The sequence below is a fragment of the Sminthopsis crassicaudata genome, chromosome 2, assembly GCF_048593235.1.
Source record: "Sminthopsis crassicaudata isolate SCR6 chromosome 2, ASM4859323v1, whole genome shotgun sequence".
Lineage (NCBI taxonomy): Eukaryota > Metazoa > Chordata > Mammalia > Dasyuromorphia > Dasyuridae > Sminthopsis > Sminthopsis crassicaudata.
Window position 1 is genome coordinate 19,137,799 of NC_133618.1, and position 20,812 is coordinate 19,158,610.

The 20,812-nt window shown below is 39.5% G+C and overlaps 1 protein-coding gene across 2 annotated transcripts; it reads right to left on the reverse strand.

Annotated features, from left to right (window-relative positions):
* Positions 1-1,074: 1,074 nt before the first annotated feature.
* Positions 1,075-15,530, reverse strand: C2H2orf78 (chromosome 2 C2orf78 homolog). Of its 2 annotated transcripts, XM_074285450.1 has the most exons (4): positions 15,403-15,522; positions 14,268-14,421; positions 5,615-6,382; positions 1,075-3,091 (listed from the first exon to the last, which is right to left on the reverse strand). In XM_074285450.1, exons 2-4 carry the CDS (start codon positions 14,362-14,364, stop codon positions 1,182-1,184), a joined length of 2,775 nt encoding a protein of 924 aa, XP_074141551.1. In that variant the 5' UTR covers positions 14,365-14,421; positions 15,403-15,522; the 3' UTR covers positions 1,075-1,181. The 2 variants fall into 2 exon arrangements, with proteins under 2 accessions (XP_074141551.1, XP_074141552.1); XM_074285451.1 differs by having other exon boundaries at positions 14,268-15,530.
* Positions 15,531-20,812: the final 5,282 nt, after the last annotated feature.

Here is a 20,812-nt window from a genome sequence, read left to right on the forward strand (position 1 = left end):
GAAGGAGTTGCAGGGCAGCTTTAGCTGACAGGTGCTGCTTAGATTGGGAATGAGATAAATTGGAGGCAGAGGGAAGAGGAGAGAGATCAGACAACACAACGGGGCCTCTCAGTGGAGAGGTCAGAGAACAGCAACTGCCTCTCAGTCTCCTTGTGTCATCCTTTCTCACAAGAGGAGATCCATTCTGGGTTGGATCTTCAGCAGCCACTGTCAGGTGTATTCCAACAGCTCCTGTGTATTCTAAAAACAAATCCTTACCTTCTACAAGCAGCATTCACTTTTTCATAAAATTATGTTTAGAGCTGGGTAGGACTTTGGCTTTCAAGTCCAACCCCCTCATTTTACAGATGAAGAGACTGAAGCACAGAGATAGTGACTTTTGTCTAGGGTAACAAAGCTTTTGGTCATTTCCTGTTGTGTACCATTCTTTGACTCCTTTTGGGATTTTCTTGGCAAATAACTGAAGAAATCATTTATCATTTTCTTTTCCAGCTCGTTTTACAGATGAGGAAGCTAAACCAATGTTAAGTGACTTATCCAGAGTCACACAGGTAGAATCTGAGGCCATATTTGAACTCAGGTCTTCCTGACTGTAGAGACGGCATTCTTAATCACTGCATCACGACTTTCCACCGAAGTTGGATTTGAAATGGGATTTCAAGCCAGATCTTTCTGACCAAAAGTCCAATGCCTTGTAGAACAAGCTCTCTGATGTTATTCTTGCTATCTCCCCTTTTCCTGCCCCACCCTCTTTATTCCTTTCTCTGAACACTTTTATTAATAAAGCTCAACATGTTTCCCTCACCCTTGCACCTCCCACCTTTCTCTCCCCCAACCCTCGTTCCTTTCCCACAAATCCTCCCCAACCCTCGATTCCAGCCCCCTCACCACCAAAATGTAATTGTGTGTATGTGTGTGTATATATATTCAAATATATGTATGTGTTTATATACATATATGTGCATATATATATACATATATATATATGGCACAGCACCCAAAACTCAAAGAGCCCAAGGTCAGATATCTGGGAGTCTTTTCATTGCTCATGCATCTTGTCCCTGACCAGAACAGCTCTATTAACGGTTTATTGAAGTATCAGAATAAATAGGGACATGCATATCTATATATATATACAAACATTTGGTGCCCAGAAGGCCCAAGAGTCCTAGCTGCTCTGATCAGATCATGTAGCCATAGCGCCTTGCAATTTCCAAGTCTTTTTCCCGCTCAATGAAAAACTGCAGCTTGCCCAAGGAGGTATATTTGGCGGCATTCTCTCGCTCCCGCTGAGCTTGCCTCTTCATGGCTTCTCGCTCAGGCCTCTGCTCTTTGGTGATAGGCTTTGACATCACAGGCTCAGGGACATTAGGCTTCCTCCACGGGATTGGCTGAAAGCAGAAATCTTGAGGTTGGAACTGAGCCTGAGGCTGCGGCTGGGTCATAACCACCACAGCCTGTTTGGAGGAGCTGCTGGTAGCCGACTCTGGGGAGATGGACAGGACCAAGTGGCTCGGGAGACACGGCTGCAGCTGGGGAGAAGGGCAAGGTGCCGATTTCAGAAGCATGGGCCTAGGAGGAGCCGACTGAGGTGGTACAGCCGACACGGGCCGGGCAGGGTTGGAGGGACCGGGCTGAGCCGGATTGCCCAGACGGGCGGGGTTGGTGGTAGAAAGACGGTGGGGAGCCAAAGGCTGTGGTTTTCGAGGAATAGGCCGAGTCAAAGGCCTATCTAAGGTCGGAAAAGGCAAAGGCACCAACTTGACTTTCCCAGGAGGTGGTGGCTTGGTGTGGGATGGAGATGGACACTGGTTCTCAGCACTGCCCTCCGGTTTCCGAACTTTGGCTTTGGCAGCTGCAAGGAGACTGACTGGGGTTTTCATAGGACCTTGGCCTTCCACTGGGGCTTCCAGCCACTGTTTGATCCCTGGAGTTGGCTGGGGGACTTGGACAGGGCCAGCCATCTTATCGTTCTTCTTGCCCAGGGCATGAAACACCTGAACTGACTCCAGCATGTGCATGCCCAGGAAGCTCCGGGGCTTCTTAAAGGCCTCTTGACTGAGCTCAGGATGGTTCTTCTTGCGTTTCATCTTGGGAAGGGCTGGCTTCTCCTCCGGCTTAGCTCGACCCCCAGGAGGCTCATTCCCTTCCACTTTCTCATAACAGGTGTCTCCGGTTCCCTCCATTTTCTCCTGGCTGGGGCATTTGGTCTTGCTGGTCCTGCTGCTCGGGGCTTTTCGAGACTTGCCACTGGTCGATTTTGCCATTTCCAGGGGAGAAAACTCATTGGCCACAGAACCAGAGATAGCTGCCATATCCCCAGCAAGCAGGCAGTCGGGGTTTCTTGGCAAGACTTTGGCTGGCAGAACAGTGGCCATCAGCTCGGGAACTTTACGTTTTGTTTTCTTGGTAGGGTCTGAAGGCTCCTTGCCTGTACACGGCTTTCCTTGCACCCGGACCACTTTGGCTGTTTTGACTACTTTGGGTTTGGTGGCCCTGAGACCTTTGGGCTGGTCAACCTCCTTCAAAGGAGAGAGGAGACGGGGAAGGCGGAAATCCTCCACCAGTTTGTTGATATCAGTAAGACTGGGAATGGGCTCCATCCCATTCTCTAGTGCCTCTTGGTCACCAAGACTCAGGCCATTCTTCACCAGATGGCATTCCCTTGGACTAGTACTTTCTTTAAGAGCATCAGGGCAGAGAGGATCGATGCAAGCCAGAAGCTGGTTAATATCAGGGATCTCCAAGGGAAGGAGTGGAGGATCCTGTATTTCCAAAGGGACATGGCAGGGATCCAAAGTCTGCGAGAACTTGGCCTTCACTCCCTCCACTTTCCATTTCTCCTTCTCAAGGCAGGCCAAATTCTTCTTATCCTTGTGCTCAATGTTTGGGGCAGGAGGCAGGGCGAGTAAGTTTCCTGAATTCTGGGACGGGGTTGCCAAGGAACTGTCCCCAGCAACTTCTGCCGGTGGAGTGCCCTCGAGGATCTGAAGGTTGTTTCCATTGCCCCCCCAGGACTTGGAGAGTTCCAGGGTTTGTGGCAAAGAAAACGTTCGGGCAGCAGGCTGCAGCCCCAGGGAAGTCTCCATCACTGCAAAGAAACCAAAGGGAGAATCAATACCCATTATTTTTTTTTTTTGAGGCTGGGGTTAAGTGACTTGCCCAGGGTCACACAGCTAGGAAGTGTTAAGTGTCTGAGACCAGATTTGAACTCGGGTCCTCCTGAATTCAAGGCTGGTGCTCTATCCACTGCACCACCTAGCTGCCCCAAACACCATTATTGGAGAGCCTTTCGTAAGACACAAAGAAATCCAGGACACCTCGCACAATTGCTTTTTGAAGAAATAGAAACCAGGGGTTTTTTTGTTTTGTTTTATTTTGTTTTGTTTTTTGTGTGTTGGCTCAACCTTCGGCGTTCTATGCTGTGCCTTGCTTTTCTCCTCTATAACAAGGATATGGAAATACTTATTCTCTTTGCTCCACAGGATTAGAGAGGGTGAAATGAGGGAGCTACATGACAGGGCTCTTACATGATACCCAATACTAGACCAAAGATAACACTAAATTTTTTAAAGGATATTTTTCATCCCATCTACTCCCCTGGACCAAAACTGTGTCTTGACTTGTTAAGAGTCAAATGAGTACTAAGTATCAGAGAAGAATTTGAACTCAGTCCTTCTGACTCCAAATCCAGGAGCAAAGTTACTATAATCTTCTTCATAGTTTTTTTTCAGAGTTCAGAAAACATTTTTCTGAATGTTTTCACAAAACAATGAGAAACAGTGACTCATTTTACTTACCTCCCCCAAGGGACATAATGGAAGTTTTACATCCAACTGATGACTAAGGATTCTAAAGTTCTCTCTCTCATCTTACTTTTTTCTCCTAGAATCCCTAGATTTTTTCATAGTTCAACTTAGCTGCCACCTCCTACAGGAAGCTTTTCTTGATTTCCTCAGCCTTTTTATATTTCACCCTTAAATATCCTTGTGTTTCCCTTATATATTTAAGAGGTTTCATACTCCCTTCTGTAATCAGTAGTCATGGCTTTTAATGTGAATGGAAAATAATCTCTATTCTTATCCCTTTATTAAATTTGAACCCTTTAAGTAGACTGACAAGGTGATTAAGTAACACATATTCCACCCCCAAAAAAGTTATCAATACCTCCTGGGAGAGTTTAAATAGTGGGGGAAAGTCAATAATTTGTTCAGTAAAGCAGTAGACCAACCCAATATTGAAGGATCCCAGGGTCATATCTCTGATATAGAAGCACTATGGGATAGTAAAAAAGGCAGAGAAGAGAGTTTCTATCCCTTCACTCCCACATTTGACCATGTCCCCAGACAAAAAGGATATCTAGCTGAGAGTAAAAGCAAAAACCTACCAAATGCAAATTTTAGAGTCATCCCAGAAGGGAAATTCAACACCTAGAAGCAGAGATACACCAAGGACAAATATGGACGTAGAAGTATAGTCATCTATTGAATGAAGCAGACTCAAAGACCATTATCATGTACACAAGAGAATACTATTGGTTATGGATTCAAAAGAGGACTTCCATATTCATAGTTACTCATAACCACATATTCCTTACACAAGTGACTCACTACCATTGTACTTTAAATTCATCTGATTCTCTCCCTGAATTTCTATGCCCCACACTTTGAGATAAAAAAGTCTTATATCAGTAGTTTCTACTATACTTTTACTAGAAGCTAATTACATCCTACTGACTGATTATGAAAAGGTATCACAACAGTGGGGGCTCGTGAGCAGAGTTACTATAATCTCAGCACCTCGGGTTTATCTCCATAATTCCAAAATGGAGTCTGGACATCCAGTCCAGCCATGTCATTGGGAGTTGAATAAGTACCCCCCAGGGGAGATGCTGTACTTTTATATGTATATGTTGTCTCTCCTGATATAAAATAAGTTCCTTGAGGACAAGAACCATTTCATAGGTATATTTGTATCTAAAGAGCTTACTGCACATTTAAGAAATAATTTCTATTGATTAGATAGAACTTTACTAACTTGAATTCAAGACCCAAAGCCCAGCATAATTAGGAAAAGAAAAATTAATGACCAATAGGGCAATCGGATAATAGTGCTCTTGCTTGGGGGCAGCTAGGTGGCACAGTGGATAGAGCACCAGCCCTCAATTCAGGAGGACCTGAGTTCTAATCTGGTCTTAGACATAACACGTCCTAGCTGTGTGACCCTGGGCAAGTCACTTAACCCCAGCCTCAGAGGGTTGGGGGGGAATAGTGCTCTTGCTTGAGGTACTGGAATTAAAGGGTATTTCCTTCCATCTAAGCTCCTAAATATGCTAAAGTAGCAAGACAAGTTGATCCCAGGAAGACAATCTCAATGTGAACAGCAAAGGACAATGGCTGTCCAATTTTATAAAATTATTAAGATGAGAAAAGTCTTAAGGACCTTTTTTCCAACCCCTTCATTTTCACAGATGAGAGAAGAGAAACCCAGAGAAATTAGGAGACTTTCCCAAAGTCTTGAAGATAGACTTACAGTGGAAAAGAGATTAATCCCATGTTGGCGCCTCCCTCTGATGTTGACCTCCTTACCTTTCCTCTCTTTGTACAATACTCACCTTGGAAACCTGAATCTTTGACTGGTTGGGCCCGAACGGGGTAATACAGGCCTGAGGTGGAGACAGGTGGTCGGGATCCAGGGGGCTGGACTTCTTTGAGAACCATCACCATCTCTGGCTGAGATGCCACTGGTACCGAAGGGGTCCTACCTCCCTTGTAAGACACAGATCCATAGGACTGCATGCAAGGGCCAAGTTCACCCGTGAGGAGGGGCCCCAGGGTTCCTTGATTGTAATAATAAACTTGGCTTCCATTCTGGTAAGGGACAGACACATTGTTGGGCCCCTGACTTGGCATTTGTGGGGAAGCCCCCTGCTGCACAAGGCTGGCTGACAGTTGTGGGTAGAGAGGTACCACGGTATTGGCATCTGCAGCTTTATCATACTGGGCTGGGGCCGGTATCGAGGACGTTGGCGTGTCCTGGCCGATGACTGTCACAGTGAAGTCTCCAAGTGATGGCTTCTCCCCACTACTTCCAGACATGTCCCACTCGTATATGCCTGGGTAGGAGGAAGCGGCTGGAGTGGAAATCTGGCCCTGTCCAGGGACCCCAGACAGGATGGTGGTGCTGGAGTGCTGGTAGAGATAAGTACTGCCCATGAGTGGGGGGAAAGGCACGCCAGAGGCCGAGGGCAGGAGCCAGGCAGAGCCGATGGCTGGGGCCGAGACTCTGGAGAAGTTGCAGAGGTTGCCAGTGCTGTTCACCACTGGGAAGGAGAGGTGCAGAGGATTAGGGGTCCCAAGCATGGATGGATTTTGGAAGTTTTCTGAAGGAAACAAGAGAAGAAAAGCTGCAAATAAGACCATAGACACAGCCACCCAAACCAGAACTTCCTAACTAAAAAAGCTGTTCTTGGTCATCATTGTGCCAGGGACACAGTTCAAAAAAGTCTGTTGTTAAAATTTTCAATTTAAGTATCAGAAATGCTGCAAATCAGGTCTTGGTTTATTATCTCGTTTATTGTCTAGGTTTAAGAAAATTATGGAGAACATATTAATAGTAAAATTGTTTCCACTATATATTTCCCCTCAAGGAACTGACTGTTAAATATTTATCAGGATATCACTGGTTAGGGGAAAAAAAAGGTCCTGTGATATAACCTTCTTTGTAATAGATAAACTGAGGCTAGAGAAGTTAATCTCCTGGCCGGGTCTCTTAGGTAGCATTGGAATAAGGATTTGAACCCAAGTCTTCAATTTTCCAAATCAATAAGCATTTATTAAGCAACTATTAAGTACCAAGTACTGTACTATGTACTTGGGACACAAAAGCATAAATGAAATAATCATTCCAATCAAGTTATTTATGTTCTGCTAGGACCTTAATACCATAATGAATTAGATGGGACCATAAAGATTCTGCTCAATGAAATGTAAGCTCCTAGAGGGTCATGAACTCTTTCAATTCTGTCATTCTATCCCCTAAATCCTAGGATAGGGCCTTCCTTACAGCCAGTGGTTACTTAATAAAGTTTATTAAATTAACCCTTATCTCAACCCATTCTAATTTAAAAAAAAAAAAACTGAAGCCAAGAATGATTTTTGATGTCAGTAGCAGGACTAAGAATGAACCCAGAATCTTCTCCTTCTAGTTCAAGATACTCTACTACATCAACTGAATCTTTGAGGAAACATTACTTTCTGACGAGAAATTAGCTGTGTATATTTATGCGTGTGTGAGTATGCATGTGTCTATATGTATAGGTGATAGTTGTCATCTTTTGTCCTTAGAGAGAATCAAAATAACATCATTATGCTACAGTCGAGTTACAATGTGTTTGTATGTGGCTGATCAGACCAGAAAGAGCTCAGAATTCAAATAGTCCCTATGAACATATGGGATGACATCTCTAACTTTGCACATCTCATGTTTCTTCTGAGCTAATTCTGCTTTGCTCATAGATCACAGTCTCTTCTTTGATGAGGGCATTCTAGCTGGGTGGTCCTGTTTCAGTATCTTCCATGTTATACCCTCAATTCTAAAGTTCTTTTTTTTTCTTTTTTCTTTTTCTGAGGCTGGGGTTAAGTGACTTACCCAGGGTCACACAGCTAGGAAGTGTTAAGTGTCTGAGACCAGATTTGAACTCGGGTCCTCCTGAATTCAGGGCTGGTGCTCTATCCACTGCGCCATCTAGCTGCCCCCAATTCTAAAGTTCTTAAGAGAGACCTTGAAAATGAAATTTTATCAGTCCCTGTTCAGCGCCAAAATGTAATGTTCTCTTCTCTAAAAATATAATTGTTGTCTGGGAGCAGATCTCTTGGGGAGCTTCTGGAGGCAGCCTTGATTTCAGTTCAGTTCAATAATCCCAAATGCAGCCAGGAGTTAAAGTCCAGATCCTTTATTTTCTCTTTCCAAGTCTTGTCTCTTTCCTTGGGCCCAGTTAGCTTTAATAGAGGCCTGTCTCTCTCCTTGGTTCCTGAGAGCTCTCGTCTGAATGTGTCCAGCCAGAACAAAGGTGGAAGTTGGAATGAATCTTGACTCCGCCTCCGAGAATGGCATTGTGGGTTTCTGTGGGCTTGTGAATCTCCCAGAAGTCAATCCTAGTTGTGAATCTCCCAAAGCCCTGAATCTCAGTGAATCTCTGGCCCTGAGAGCTTCTTGCTTATATGCTGCACACCAATCATTTCATCACTAGGAAACCATTATTTGTTGTAGGATGAAATCAGTGCTAAATTAGATTTAACCATTGTCTCCTCAATTCCACTCAGTACTTTGTTTCAGATTCTGGTCCATAATATCTCCTTGTAGGGTCAGATCAATCATACTGAACCATGCTCAATTAGATAATTATTGTCTCTATTCATTCCAGTGACTTAGCACCTTGTAAGAATCCTAACACTAACCACCTTGTGAGCGCTTGCCATGTGTGAGTTCTCCATAAAGTAATCTTTTTGGAAAGCATTCATTTGGCATTTGAACAATGTAGCCTGCCCAATGGATTTGCCCTCTCTATAGCAGAGTTGAAATGCTCTGCAGTTAAGTTTGAGAAAGGACCTCAGTGTCCCATACCTCCTCCTGCTCACTGATCTTCAGAATCTTCCTGAGACAATTCAAACGGAAGCAATTCATTTTCCTGACATGGTGCTGGTATGCTGTCCAGGTTTCCCAGGCGTACAATAATGAGGTCATGTGTAAATGCATGTATATATGTGTATGTGTGTGAAGGCATATGTATATGTGTATGTACATATGTGTATATGTGTGTGAGTGTGAATATATGTTTATGTGCATATTGTGTGTATTGCATTATATGAATGTGTATTGTGAATATATGTGTGTATATGAAGGTATGTGTGTATGTGTATGTAAGTATGTGTATATATTTGTATTGCATATTGTGTGTATTGCATAATATGAATGTGTATTGTGAATATATGTGTGTATATGAAGGTATGTGTGTATGTGTATGTAAGTATGTGTATATATTTGTATTGCATATTGTGTGTATTGCATAATATGATCATGTATTGTGAATGTATATATGTGTTTATGTATGTATATAAAGGTGTGTGTATGTGTGTATGTGTATGTAAGTGTGTATGTATATTTGTATTGTATAGTATATATTGCATTGTATGAACTGTATTGTGGATGTGGATGTGTGTATGTAAATTGTGTATGTACATATGTGTGTATGTGAGTGTGTATGTATATTTGTATTGCATGTTGTGTATATTACATTGTATGAATGTTTACTGTGAATGTGTGTATATAAAGGTGTGTGTATATATTTATATATATGTATGTGTCTATGTGTATGTGAGTGTGTATGTATATGTGTGTGCATATTGTGTGTATGGATGTGTATTGTGAGTGTATGTATGTGTGTATGTGAATGTGCGTATATATGTTTTTGTACATATGTGTGTCTATGTGTGAGTGTATATGTATATTTGTGTATGTATATTGTGTGTATTGCATTGTATGGATGTGTATTGTGAGTATATGTACATATGTATGTGTATGTTTTATGTGAAGGTGTGTGTATGTATGTGTGTATGTGTATCTGAGTGTGAATGTATATTTGTATGTGCATATTGTGTGTATTGTGAATATGTATATGTGTGTATGTATGTGAAGGCATATGTATATGTGTATGTACATATGTGTGTGTCTATGTGTAGGTGAGTGTGAATGTATATTTTATGTGCATATTTTATGTATTGCAGTGTATGAATGTGTATTGTGAATATATGTGTGTATATGTATGTACATATGTGTATGTATGTATGTATATTTGTATTGCATATTGTGTGTATTGCATTGTATGGATGTGTATTGTGAGTGTGTATATATATATATATGTGTATGTATATATCTGAAGTTGTCTGTCTATGTGTATATACATATGTGTGTATGTGAGTGTATGTATATTTGTATGTATATATTGTGTGTATTGCATTGTATGGATGTGTATTGTGAATGTGTGTGTGAAGGTGTGTGCATGTACAAATGTGTGTATGTGTATGTGAGTGTGTATGATATTTGTGTGTGCATATTATCTGTATTGCATTATATGGATGTGTATTATGAGTGTGTATATATATGTGTATGTATGTATGTGAAGGTGTATATATGTGAGTGTGTATGAATATTTATATGTGCCTATTATGTGTATTGCATTGTATGAATGTGTATTATGAGTGTATGTATGTGAAGATGTGTGTAAATATATATATGTGTGTGTGTGTGTGAGTGTATATGTATATTTGTATGTGCATATTGTGTGTATTACATTGTATGGATGTATATGGTGAGTGTGTGTATATATGTGTATGTACGGATGTATAAAGTTGTATGTAAATGTGCATGTACACATGGGTGTATGTGAGTGTGTGTATGTATGTGTGTGTGTTTGTGTGTGTGTGTGTATATATAAGATGTGTATAAGTGAATTATTGTGTATGTATGTTTATATGTACATGTGTACTGTATTATGCATGTATATATGTGTATAGTAAATGTGTGTAACAATATGTGCATGTATATATTGTGTGTTGTGTAACATGTATGAGTGTATATTATGTGTATGGATGTAAATTGTATGCATGTATGTATATGTGTTTTATATTATAAGTATGTGTATTGCATATGGGTGTATGTGTATGTATTTATATGTGTTGCATTGCGTATGCATTGCATATGTGTGTTGTGTGTATGTGTATGTGAATGTGTGTTGCATCTATGTTTATATGTATGTATTGTGTTTATATGTGCGCTTGTGCATGTCTACCTATATGTGTATTGTGTGTTGCATTGTACACACACGTGTGTGCCATATCATGTTGTGTTGTGTGTGTTTGCATTGTGTATGTTCCTCTGTGTGTGTATATTTGCATGTACATGTACATTGTGTTATTTTATTGTAGGGTGTGATATACATATACATGTGTATCTATATTGTAAATTATTAGTGTATATTGTGTGGATTGTGTGGATATTCATGTTCATGTGAGTGTATGAATGTATGTACATGTATGCATTGTGTTGTTTTGTGTATGAGTGTTTATATATATTGTGTACCAATATGTGTGCATGTATCACTTGTGGTGTGTATGTGCACTGTGTATGAGTGTGCATATATGCATTTTGCATGTATAGGTTAATGTGTGTATATGTGTAATGTGTAGTGTATGTATGTGAGATATGCATTGTGCATGTATTCGCAAATTGTGTATGTATGTGTATGTGTTCATACATATAAGTGTGTATATATCTTTAAATGCTTCTGCATGTGCATTGTGTATGTGTATAATCCTTCATTTTGCTAGTCTCTATAATCTCAAATTAGGACAAAGTCCCAGATTATCAACCCTGGCCCAATTTGTACGTGGCCAAAAACACTCTAGAATGCAATAAGTTTGACCAGTAAGATAGTTATCCAGCCTCAGTTTCTCTGCTAGAAGACCTCCAGTGAAATAGGAGCCAAGTTAATGCTATTTGGATAAAGGCAGTCCATCTCATTATCTGACAAGCTCTAATTACTATCAAATTCTTCTGGATATGTCATCTAAATTGTTGCCTTACAATTTCTACTCACTTATCTTCACTAATAATAAGTGTGATGGAGGTTCAATATTTATCAAGCACCAACTGTGTGCAGACACATTGTGTCTTTCCTAGGTTCCTAGGGTCCTAGAAGTAACATAACTGACTCTACAGTCACAAAGCCAATAAGCATCAGAGCTAGAATCTGAACTTGGTTCCTCTTAAAGTTTCCCTGGATCTTATGGAGGAAGGGAGGAAGCAACTCTGCTCTCAGGCATCCAAAGGAGTAAATATAATTCTTTAGTCCTTTTGAGTTTATTCAGATAACTTATAATTGGGCTCACACTTTGATTTGACTAGGGTTCATAACTAAACCTGATCACTAGAACAAGGCTTCTTAACCTGGAGTTCTAGGAACTTGTTTAATTTAGTATTTTGATTATTGAATTTTAACATAATTTATTGCCTTTGCAAATCCTTTGTATTTTATTCAATAAAATATTTCTGAGGATCCCTTGGGTTTTAGTAAGAAATAAAGGAGTCCATGATATATAAAAAGATAAGAATGAATTTATGGTGTACAATGAATTTAAAGGGGGCATCCATTCCTTGCCTTCCTCAATGGAATCTTATTTTAAGTCCTTAATCAAAAGCCCAAGATTATAACTATCTTAAAAGGAATATTATCTGTTTCAAACACACACACACACACACACACACACAAACACACACACGCACACACACATACACACACACACACAAACACACACACACACACACAGACACACACACACACTCCTTGTTGCATCCCATATATTTGGCTAACTTTTCTAAACAATGAGCAAAAGCTGTTCTTTTGAAAGTGTGAAAAACATTTAATGACCCCCCCTCAAAATCATTTTGACTGGATAAAGACATCCTTGTTCAACAGAAAGAACACTAGATTTGGAGTTGAATTCAAACCCTTCCTCTTATATTTATTATTTAGGCAGTTCTCTCTATGCTTCCATGATCTATAATAGAATCAGAAATGTGAGTTGCAACTATGACAAGACAATATTGAGAGTCACAGCTTCGACTGTTACATTATATAACTGTCATCATTATTTTCTTGGTTTCATTTTCTGGAGTTCAGATAATATTACTATTATCATTATCATCATTATTATTATGTTCTTTATCTAAAGAAATAAATCCAAAAAGGGAATTTGCCCCTTTCCCTGTCATCTACTTGACATCACCAAGGAAACAGTTTATCAGCCTTGAGTGGAAGTAAACAAGAAGCCCTTCTGAAATATATTCTAATCAAACCTTAGTATATTCATTCATTTATTTTAAAAATTATTGATTGGTTATTCTTCAGAAGGCCTCATGTTTCTGTAATAGCTATAGTTCACATTTTACAATGTTTAAAGACCACAGAGCTCTTTACATAATCAGCAAAATCTTGACAACATTTCATATTTATAAAACATTTTCCCCAGAAAATCTTAGACAATGCAAATATTATTATCTGCATGTTCCAGGTGAGGAAACCAAGACTCAGAGGGAGGTGAAAGAATTTGTTCAGAGATCACACAGTTAAAAAATCTCAAGAGTCCAAGAATCCAAATCTAAATTTCCAGTACATTGACCAAAAAAAAGGCTAAGAATGGCTTTGACTTTTCCCTTCTGGGAACAAAGTTCCACATATTAATTTTTTTCCTTTTGGTTTGAAATGTTTGGTTTCTTCAACATTCCATCTTAAATCCCACCTTATCTTCTGGATTCTATCTGCCTCCCTTCATTCTAGTCTATCTCTTTTTATATTATTCTTTCCTAATTATTTTCTCTACCTCTGCAAGTCCTTTTCCTCCACTCTAAAGGAGCTAATCCAGTGCTGAACCCAAACCTCCAAGACATTTCTAAGTAGGCCCTTATTTCCCAACATTTCTCCATGGGCTTTTTCCTGTCTCTCTTCCTAGTTTTTCCAACATCAAACTTAATTTGTTGGAATTCACAGTAACTGTTAAAACTATTTCTTAATGGGACAAAATTTTTAAACTTTCTTAAATGCTTCAAGAATATATGATTTTATCAGTACAGGAGGGACAGATTACTCTTATGTGAATCCTGATTCCCTATGTTTTAACTTCTTCATGAACTTTGGTAAATGAACAAAAATTCTCACATAAAATTATTCTTATGTGAATCCTGATTAGGGAATTTTAGCTTCTTCATGAACTTTGGTAGAGGAAGAAAAATTATCACATGAGGTTCATCTCTGTATATTTAGTTGGGCTAGTTTGGGGACAATAGACATGTAGTCCAACATCCTGTCCATGATTCAAAATTCTTCTAGCTGATAGGGGATCTTAGAGCTTAAATGCCTTTTAACTAATAATTAAATAATGTTAGATTATGTCAGCTCTATGATGAGAGCGAGGAAAGAGGATGGATTAGTGAAAGAAACTTGAAATAAGCTATTCTTTAAAAAAAAATTTCTTGGTATGTTTTTAAAAAATCATCTCAAAAGCCTGTTAGAATTCTCTTCTTAGCTGACTACTGTTCTACAAAACATCTAAGAAGCCCTGATCTCATTTGTAAACATCTGTTCTCCTAATTGTTTGAATTATGCTCTTTTAAAAAATCTTCACGATGATCAAAATAATCTTTTTCCTTACCTGCCATGATTAGAGAAGAGAAAACATCAACTAAGGCCACGTGGTATGAAGAAACGACTCCTGTAGTTGTCCAGGTGACTGAAGTCAGAAAGAGCATGTGTCCAGTATGAATGTGACTGGTCACTTGCGATGGTCCAAGTTTATTTACGGGCAGCTCCATGGAAACCCTAAAGATTCCACCAGGTGGACAATAGGTTTGGCGGGAGAATGAGGTCACAAAGCCAGTCAGTTTAAAAGGATGGAGCAGCCAATGGAGAGGTCAGAATGCTGGCAGCAAATGGGGGAAAGGAAGGGTGAGAGTCCCGAGTCCTTTCTAATAAGAAGCCGACGAGCTGGGATCTTACCCTACAGAACCTCTAAGACTGGTACATGAAGAAAGGAGGGGGCCAAGGCTACTGAGAGGGACAGGCCTTTTCCCAGCCTCCTTCCACTACATCCCAAAGCACTTTTCAAATAGCATAGAAATACTAAACATATCGGTTCATTTGAAGGAAAGATTCTCTATCTAGCTAAGGACATATTGCATAAAGAAAGATGTCCTAAAAACCAGGTCTGTCACTTAGACCAATCACATGGACCTACAATTTTTTTCATTTCCAAATCAGAGCAGATATGATTTGCTCCTGTAGGATTATTTTCTGCACAGGAGGGTGCTAAACTATATTCCTGACCCTAATTCTGAGCCCCTTCCAGTTTCCAAAATTCCATGATCCTATTGATATTCATCTCTGGGAATGAGCATATATCCTAATTCCCAAGTTTCCTTTCCCTGGTCCCACTCTCCTTGAATCCTACCTTTGGGCCCACTGCGTTTCCCTAGCTTTTCTTCTCTTTCCTGACTTCATCCTAAACATTTCCCCTCCTTTTAGTCTTAGACAAGCAATCTCACCCTGCCCCATTCACCCCCTGGCTGCCCCTTCCTCTCAGCTTCTAGAGCCCTTAAGTTCCCTGATGCTTTGGGGACAATCACTCCCAGCTGCAGCAGACCCTGGAGAAATGGCCAGAATCAGGGGGTACATATCCTTTCTTCTGGTTTTCCTTCTGCTCTAGAGTTCCCCCATCTCTTCTTCTGAGTTCTCTGGCTCTTGATCCTATGACATGCTGGGCGCCTTGTCATCCCTTTTTGTGTATGGGCAGGCCATCTTGTGGGTCTTTCTTCTTTCCCTGGAGTATCCTAAAAGCCAGGGGAAGACCTGTGGTTGTCCTATTTGCCAGTTAATCACATCTCCTTCCCCACACTACCAACTGCCACCCTGGAACCTTGGGACTCTAGGGTTCCCAATATGATCCTAAGGGGGAGGTGGAATTAGTCGACAAGCATTCATTATATAACTTTTATGCACCAAGCACTGTATACTAAATATTAGGAAATGCAAAGAAAGACCAAAAATAAAAGGGGGTTCCTGCCCTCAAAGAGCCTCCATTCTTATCTTACTGGGAAATGCCAAACTTAACTTCTCTTTTTTAGGATGTTCCTGAGTCAGAACAAAGGAGAATGACCTAGAGGGTGTGCAAAGTGGAGGGAAGGGGAAGGATTGTCACCTAAGTAGGAACACTGGGATAGTTTTCCAAGCAACCCAATGACTGGACTGTTTGTCCCTTGGTTTCCAAATAGTTAGACATAACCTGCTGCAAAATTTTGCCTTAATCTAGGTAAAATCCCATCAGCCTAAGTTTCTCTATTATTAATTTTTCTAAGGCAGCACAGGATGGTCTAATAGAAGAACCTGGGTTAATAGTCTAGACATTTGGATTTTTGTTTCTGCCACTAATTAGTCATGATTTTAGTAAAATTGAAGAACCTCTCTATTTCTTCGGTTCTTTTTCTACCAAATTGGGGAAAAGAGGTGATAATACCTAAAAACTAGTCAACTTTGTGACAGGTAAAAGATGAAATAGGGGCAGCTAGGTGGCGCAGTGGATAGAGCACCAGCTCTGAATTCAGGAGGACCAGAGTTCAAATCTGGTCTCAGACACTTAACACTTCCTGGCTGTGTGACCCTGGGCAAGTCACTTAACCCCAGCCTCAGGAGAAAAAAAAAAAAAAAAAAAAAAAGATGAGATAACTAAAGAAATAAAAGTTTGAATTTCTAAGCATATGGATTTCAAGAGGGAGGCAATTGGGCTTAAGTGACTTGCCCAGGGTTACACAGCTAGTCAGTATTTGGGACAAGATTTGAACTCAGTTTCTCATGACTTCAGGGCTGGTATTGTGCCCAGTGTACCACCTAACAGCCCCACATAATGATATATTAAGGACAAAGTGGGAACAGGCCTCTCAGCTTTGGAACTGGTCTCTGAATATAGGGGTAGATACATTTTTAGGCATTAAAGATAATCAAATAAGAGCAAGTAATTAAAAGAAAACAATTAACCAGATTACAAAATGAGATAATCTGGTTTCAAGTTGTAGGAAAGATTAGGGATCTTCCAAGTTAGGAAAGGGAGGATGAACAGGTCCAAATCCCTGAAATCAAAAAAGGAGATGCTCTTCTCCCCTTAAGTGTCTACATTTAATCAGAGGAACTTGGAAACAAAAACTGATTTACCAGTACAGGGTCAGTTCTCAGTTAAGACATAGTGACCTGGGGCAGCTAGGTGGCACAGTGGATAGAGCACCAGGCATGAATTCAAATCTGGTCTCAGACACTTAACACTTCCTAGCTGTGTGGCCCTGGGCAAGTCACTTAACCCCAGACTCAGGAAAAAAAAAAAAAAAAAAAAAAGACATAGTGACCTGAGAGGTATATGAGAAAACTCCTTGCATTACTCTTCAGATGTAACTAGGTTCCTGGTCAGCAAAACCTTGGTCTCCAGGTAAAGATCTCTAAGCAATAGGTAGAGATGGTCCAGTTTCCCAGTCACACCGGGCTAGGTTCAAGCAATGCAATATTTTTTCCTTACAATTTCCACAAGACATAAATTGGACAAAATTCAATATAAAGGGAACTGAGAGAGCTCCAGAATTGAGTCACAAGATGGAGCCAATGTGGTGTACTCAATTACCATAATTAATCACTTGCTGTTCTAACCTCTTCAGCTTGACATGTGTTCTTATCAAAATCTTAGGATAGATTTATTATTTAAAAGGGTTGGGTCAGGAACACATAGAAATGAGGCAAACATGACTATGAACCAATAGAGATTTATTTTTCTAAATGTCTTGCTATGCTAATTTCCTTTTCTTTCTAATAAGAGTTGACTGGTAAATTAAGGAGCCAGGAATAGATTTCAGCCAAGAAGTCTCTCACATGTGAAGAAAGAGTTGAGTAAGGAGAGCCCTCTCTTCAGATCTTGACATTGCTACTTCCTAGCTGCATGACTTCAGGTAAATGATCTCTCTGATCTCAGTTTTCCTCATCTACAAAATGAGTGATGATGGTACTTATAATAAGTTTGTCCTTCATGGAATTATGCAATCAAATTTGAGATAATGTAAAATAAATGTTTCATATGCCTCAAAGCACTATATGGATGCCAGCTTTATTATTCTACGACGTCGTGGCCAAGATAAACAGAAGTGCACATGCATGATGGTACTTAGTAGATTGATTGAACCCAATGGTTTAAAAAATTTATATCAGGGTAAAAAAGATCTCTAGTGGAAAGGATCCCACATAATTAGAATATGTCTTGGGGAATGAAATTTTGAAGAATTCTCTCCCAAAATGTAAAGTCCTTGGGGACAGAGGCTTAACCTCTCATTTTTGTATTGTTGCTGCCTAGGTAGTGCTTCTTGAATTGATTTACCAATGAGTTGGTGGTAGATAGAGAGATGTGAATGGATGCTTATTGGATCTCCAAATAAAAGGAAGCTGGAAAAGACGGGTAAGTAAGGGAAAAGATAAGTAATAATGTGGATAGCTTGCAGTTTTTCAAGACTTTCTATCAACCAGACTATTTAAACGTGGACAAATTGTTTATGGGTTTATTTTACATGGGAAATGTACTATATGTTTAAGATTCATCAACAATAGAGTAGATCAAAAGAAAGAGGTAGAGTTAAGATAAAAGTAGCAGTCATGTCATACAAATGAGGTACAAAGGAAGAATAGACATAGAGGCAATAGAGGAGGGAGCAGAATTTAGAGTCAGCAAGGATAGGAAAGACATATCTGTCTGTGGGATATGTCTCTGTGTGTATGTATGTATATATCTACATATGTATACATAAATATATCTTTTCTTAACTGTAGCTTGCTTGGGAATGGAGGGGAGGATGAAAGGAGGGGAAAAGGATAAAGTAAATAATGTGTGCAGTGGAGAACCAATGAATAATTTACAAGGAAGTAAAGAAAACATGGGAAATTCATGAATATAATTTATCCTACTAATATATGTCAGGACCCTGGATCTCTTAGAATCAGCTGGAGTCAGGATAATTAAAAGTCTTTATTCTTGGTCTTTTGCAGTCTTGCTCAGGGGATTAGATCTAGCAATCTCCACACCTCCTTCCTCTCTCTCCACTGCCAGGAGAATGCCTCAATTTCCTCCTCCTATTCCACCCACACAAGTCACTTCCCCTTCTTTGTCCACACCCACCACTTGAGCCAGCACAGAATAGTTGGGGAGGGTCATCCTTCAAACATGTTAATAAAGAATTGTCCAATTGGCAATTAGCCTCACATGCTCCATTATCCAAGTGCATTTGCTCAGTTCTAGCCCTTTACAAACATATATATATATATATATATATTTTTTTTTTTTTCTTTTCTTGATCTGGTAATTTGTTGTTATATATTTTGAATCCTCCCTGATATTCTGCTGGGCACATGCCAATGTTCTCTTTTGTATTTTATTTATTTTATATTTTATTTATATTATTATTGTATTATATATGTAAAGTATTATATAATATTTATTTTGTTTTGTATTCCTTTTCTGTTTTTCTTTTTTTTTCTTATTCTGTTTTTCCAAATAAAACAAATTTCAAAAAACAATATGTATAATTCGAAGTCAAAACTCTCCATGAAAGGAAGACGTCATTTAATCAGCACCTACTACTCTTAAGTACCGGATCTCTTATTTGCTCCTAACAAATTAAGAAACTCATTTATTTAACCCTTATTTGACCCCATGCTTCATCTATTAAAATGGTGGAATGAAGAAGGAAATGGCTCCTTGTTTTCAGCTCTCCATTATATGTTATCTTCCCTCATTAGAATTTAAACTCCTTGAGGATAGGGATCATTATCTTTTCCAAGAAACCCCCAAAATGGGGCCACAAAGAGTTACAGAGGACTGAAACCATTGAACATCAACTTCCTGCTCTAAGCCTAAAGTTCTATTCTGTGATGACTACATTAGCACCCTGGATACCTTAGAATCAGCCAGAGTCAGGATAAGCAAAAGTCTTTATTCTTGGTCTTTAGTGGTAGAAGTCGAGAGGATGGAAGCAGAATCTCCTTGACCTCACCTCTTTGTCTCCCACCCAGAAGTGACATTGGCTAGTTTCACTCCACCTCCTAGTCCCTCCCACAATTCTCTGTATACACCAAACAATTGGGCCAGCACAGGTTAGTGGGAAGAGCCATTTTCCAAGCATGTTTTTATAGAGTATTGTCCAATTGATAATTAGCCTTAAGTACTCTATGGTCCTACCTCATTAACTCAAAAGTTTCAGCCCTTTACACTGTTCCTATATGTATGCCACATGAGCGAAGATCCTGAGGGAGAAAAAAAAGATTCTAGGAGAGTTGAGAAAGGAAGTGTACCATCTTCTGGAAGCCCTCTAAATTTGGAAGTCTCCATCTTCTCATGGGGGAATATAAGCAATTGTTCCAATGTTATCTTTCAATTACCCACTGAAGAAAAGGAAAAGGATGAGAGGAATGTTCTCCCAGAGATTCCAAGATGGCTAATTGCCTCAAGTTCATGCCATAAATGGATCAATTCAAGAAAATAATGATGGTCAATTTGGAAAAGAGATGTAAAGAGTGACAATAATCATATAAGGATAGGCAAGAGTTTGCTGGATCCAACTCAAGAAAAATAAAATTGATTATTTTTCAGTGTCAATGTAAGCTTTCACACCTTAGAAATCATGACTACAAATTGTGACTTGATTTATTATTTCTTGATGTCTAGATTTAAGAAAGTGAAGGGGAAAAATGTTAGTTATGCTGATCAAATTTGAAAATGTGTGTCATTGCTACAGTTTTTCCAAAAAACTCTTTGTTCAGTATTATATCAGCACACTTGATAATATCTTAGTTATTTTGCTTTTTAAAATTTAAAAAGAGCTTTAAAAAACATACCCTATAATTTCATGGTGGTTGACTTCAAGTACTTGAAGGGTTCTGATGTGGAAGGGGATTAGGTTTTCATGGCTAACCCTCCAAGTCATTCTCTGATTGGTGATTTCCTGGAACATGATATGACTGGCTAACAGCCTAAGCCATCCATGCTCAATTGTCTATGGGCTCCCTTCTGACTCTCTTCAGACTTTTTCTCCTAATCCCAATGTTGCTTCCAATGCTCCTTGTTTTCAGCTCTCCATTATATGTTATCTTCCCTCATTAGAATTTAAACTCCTTGAGGATAGG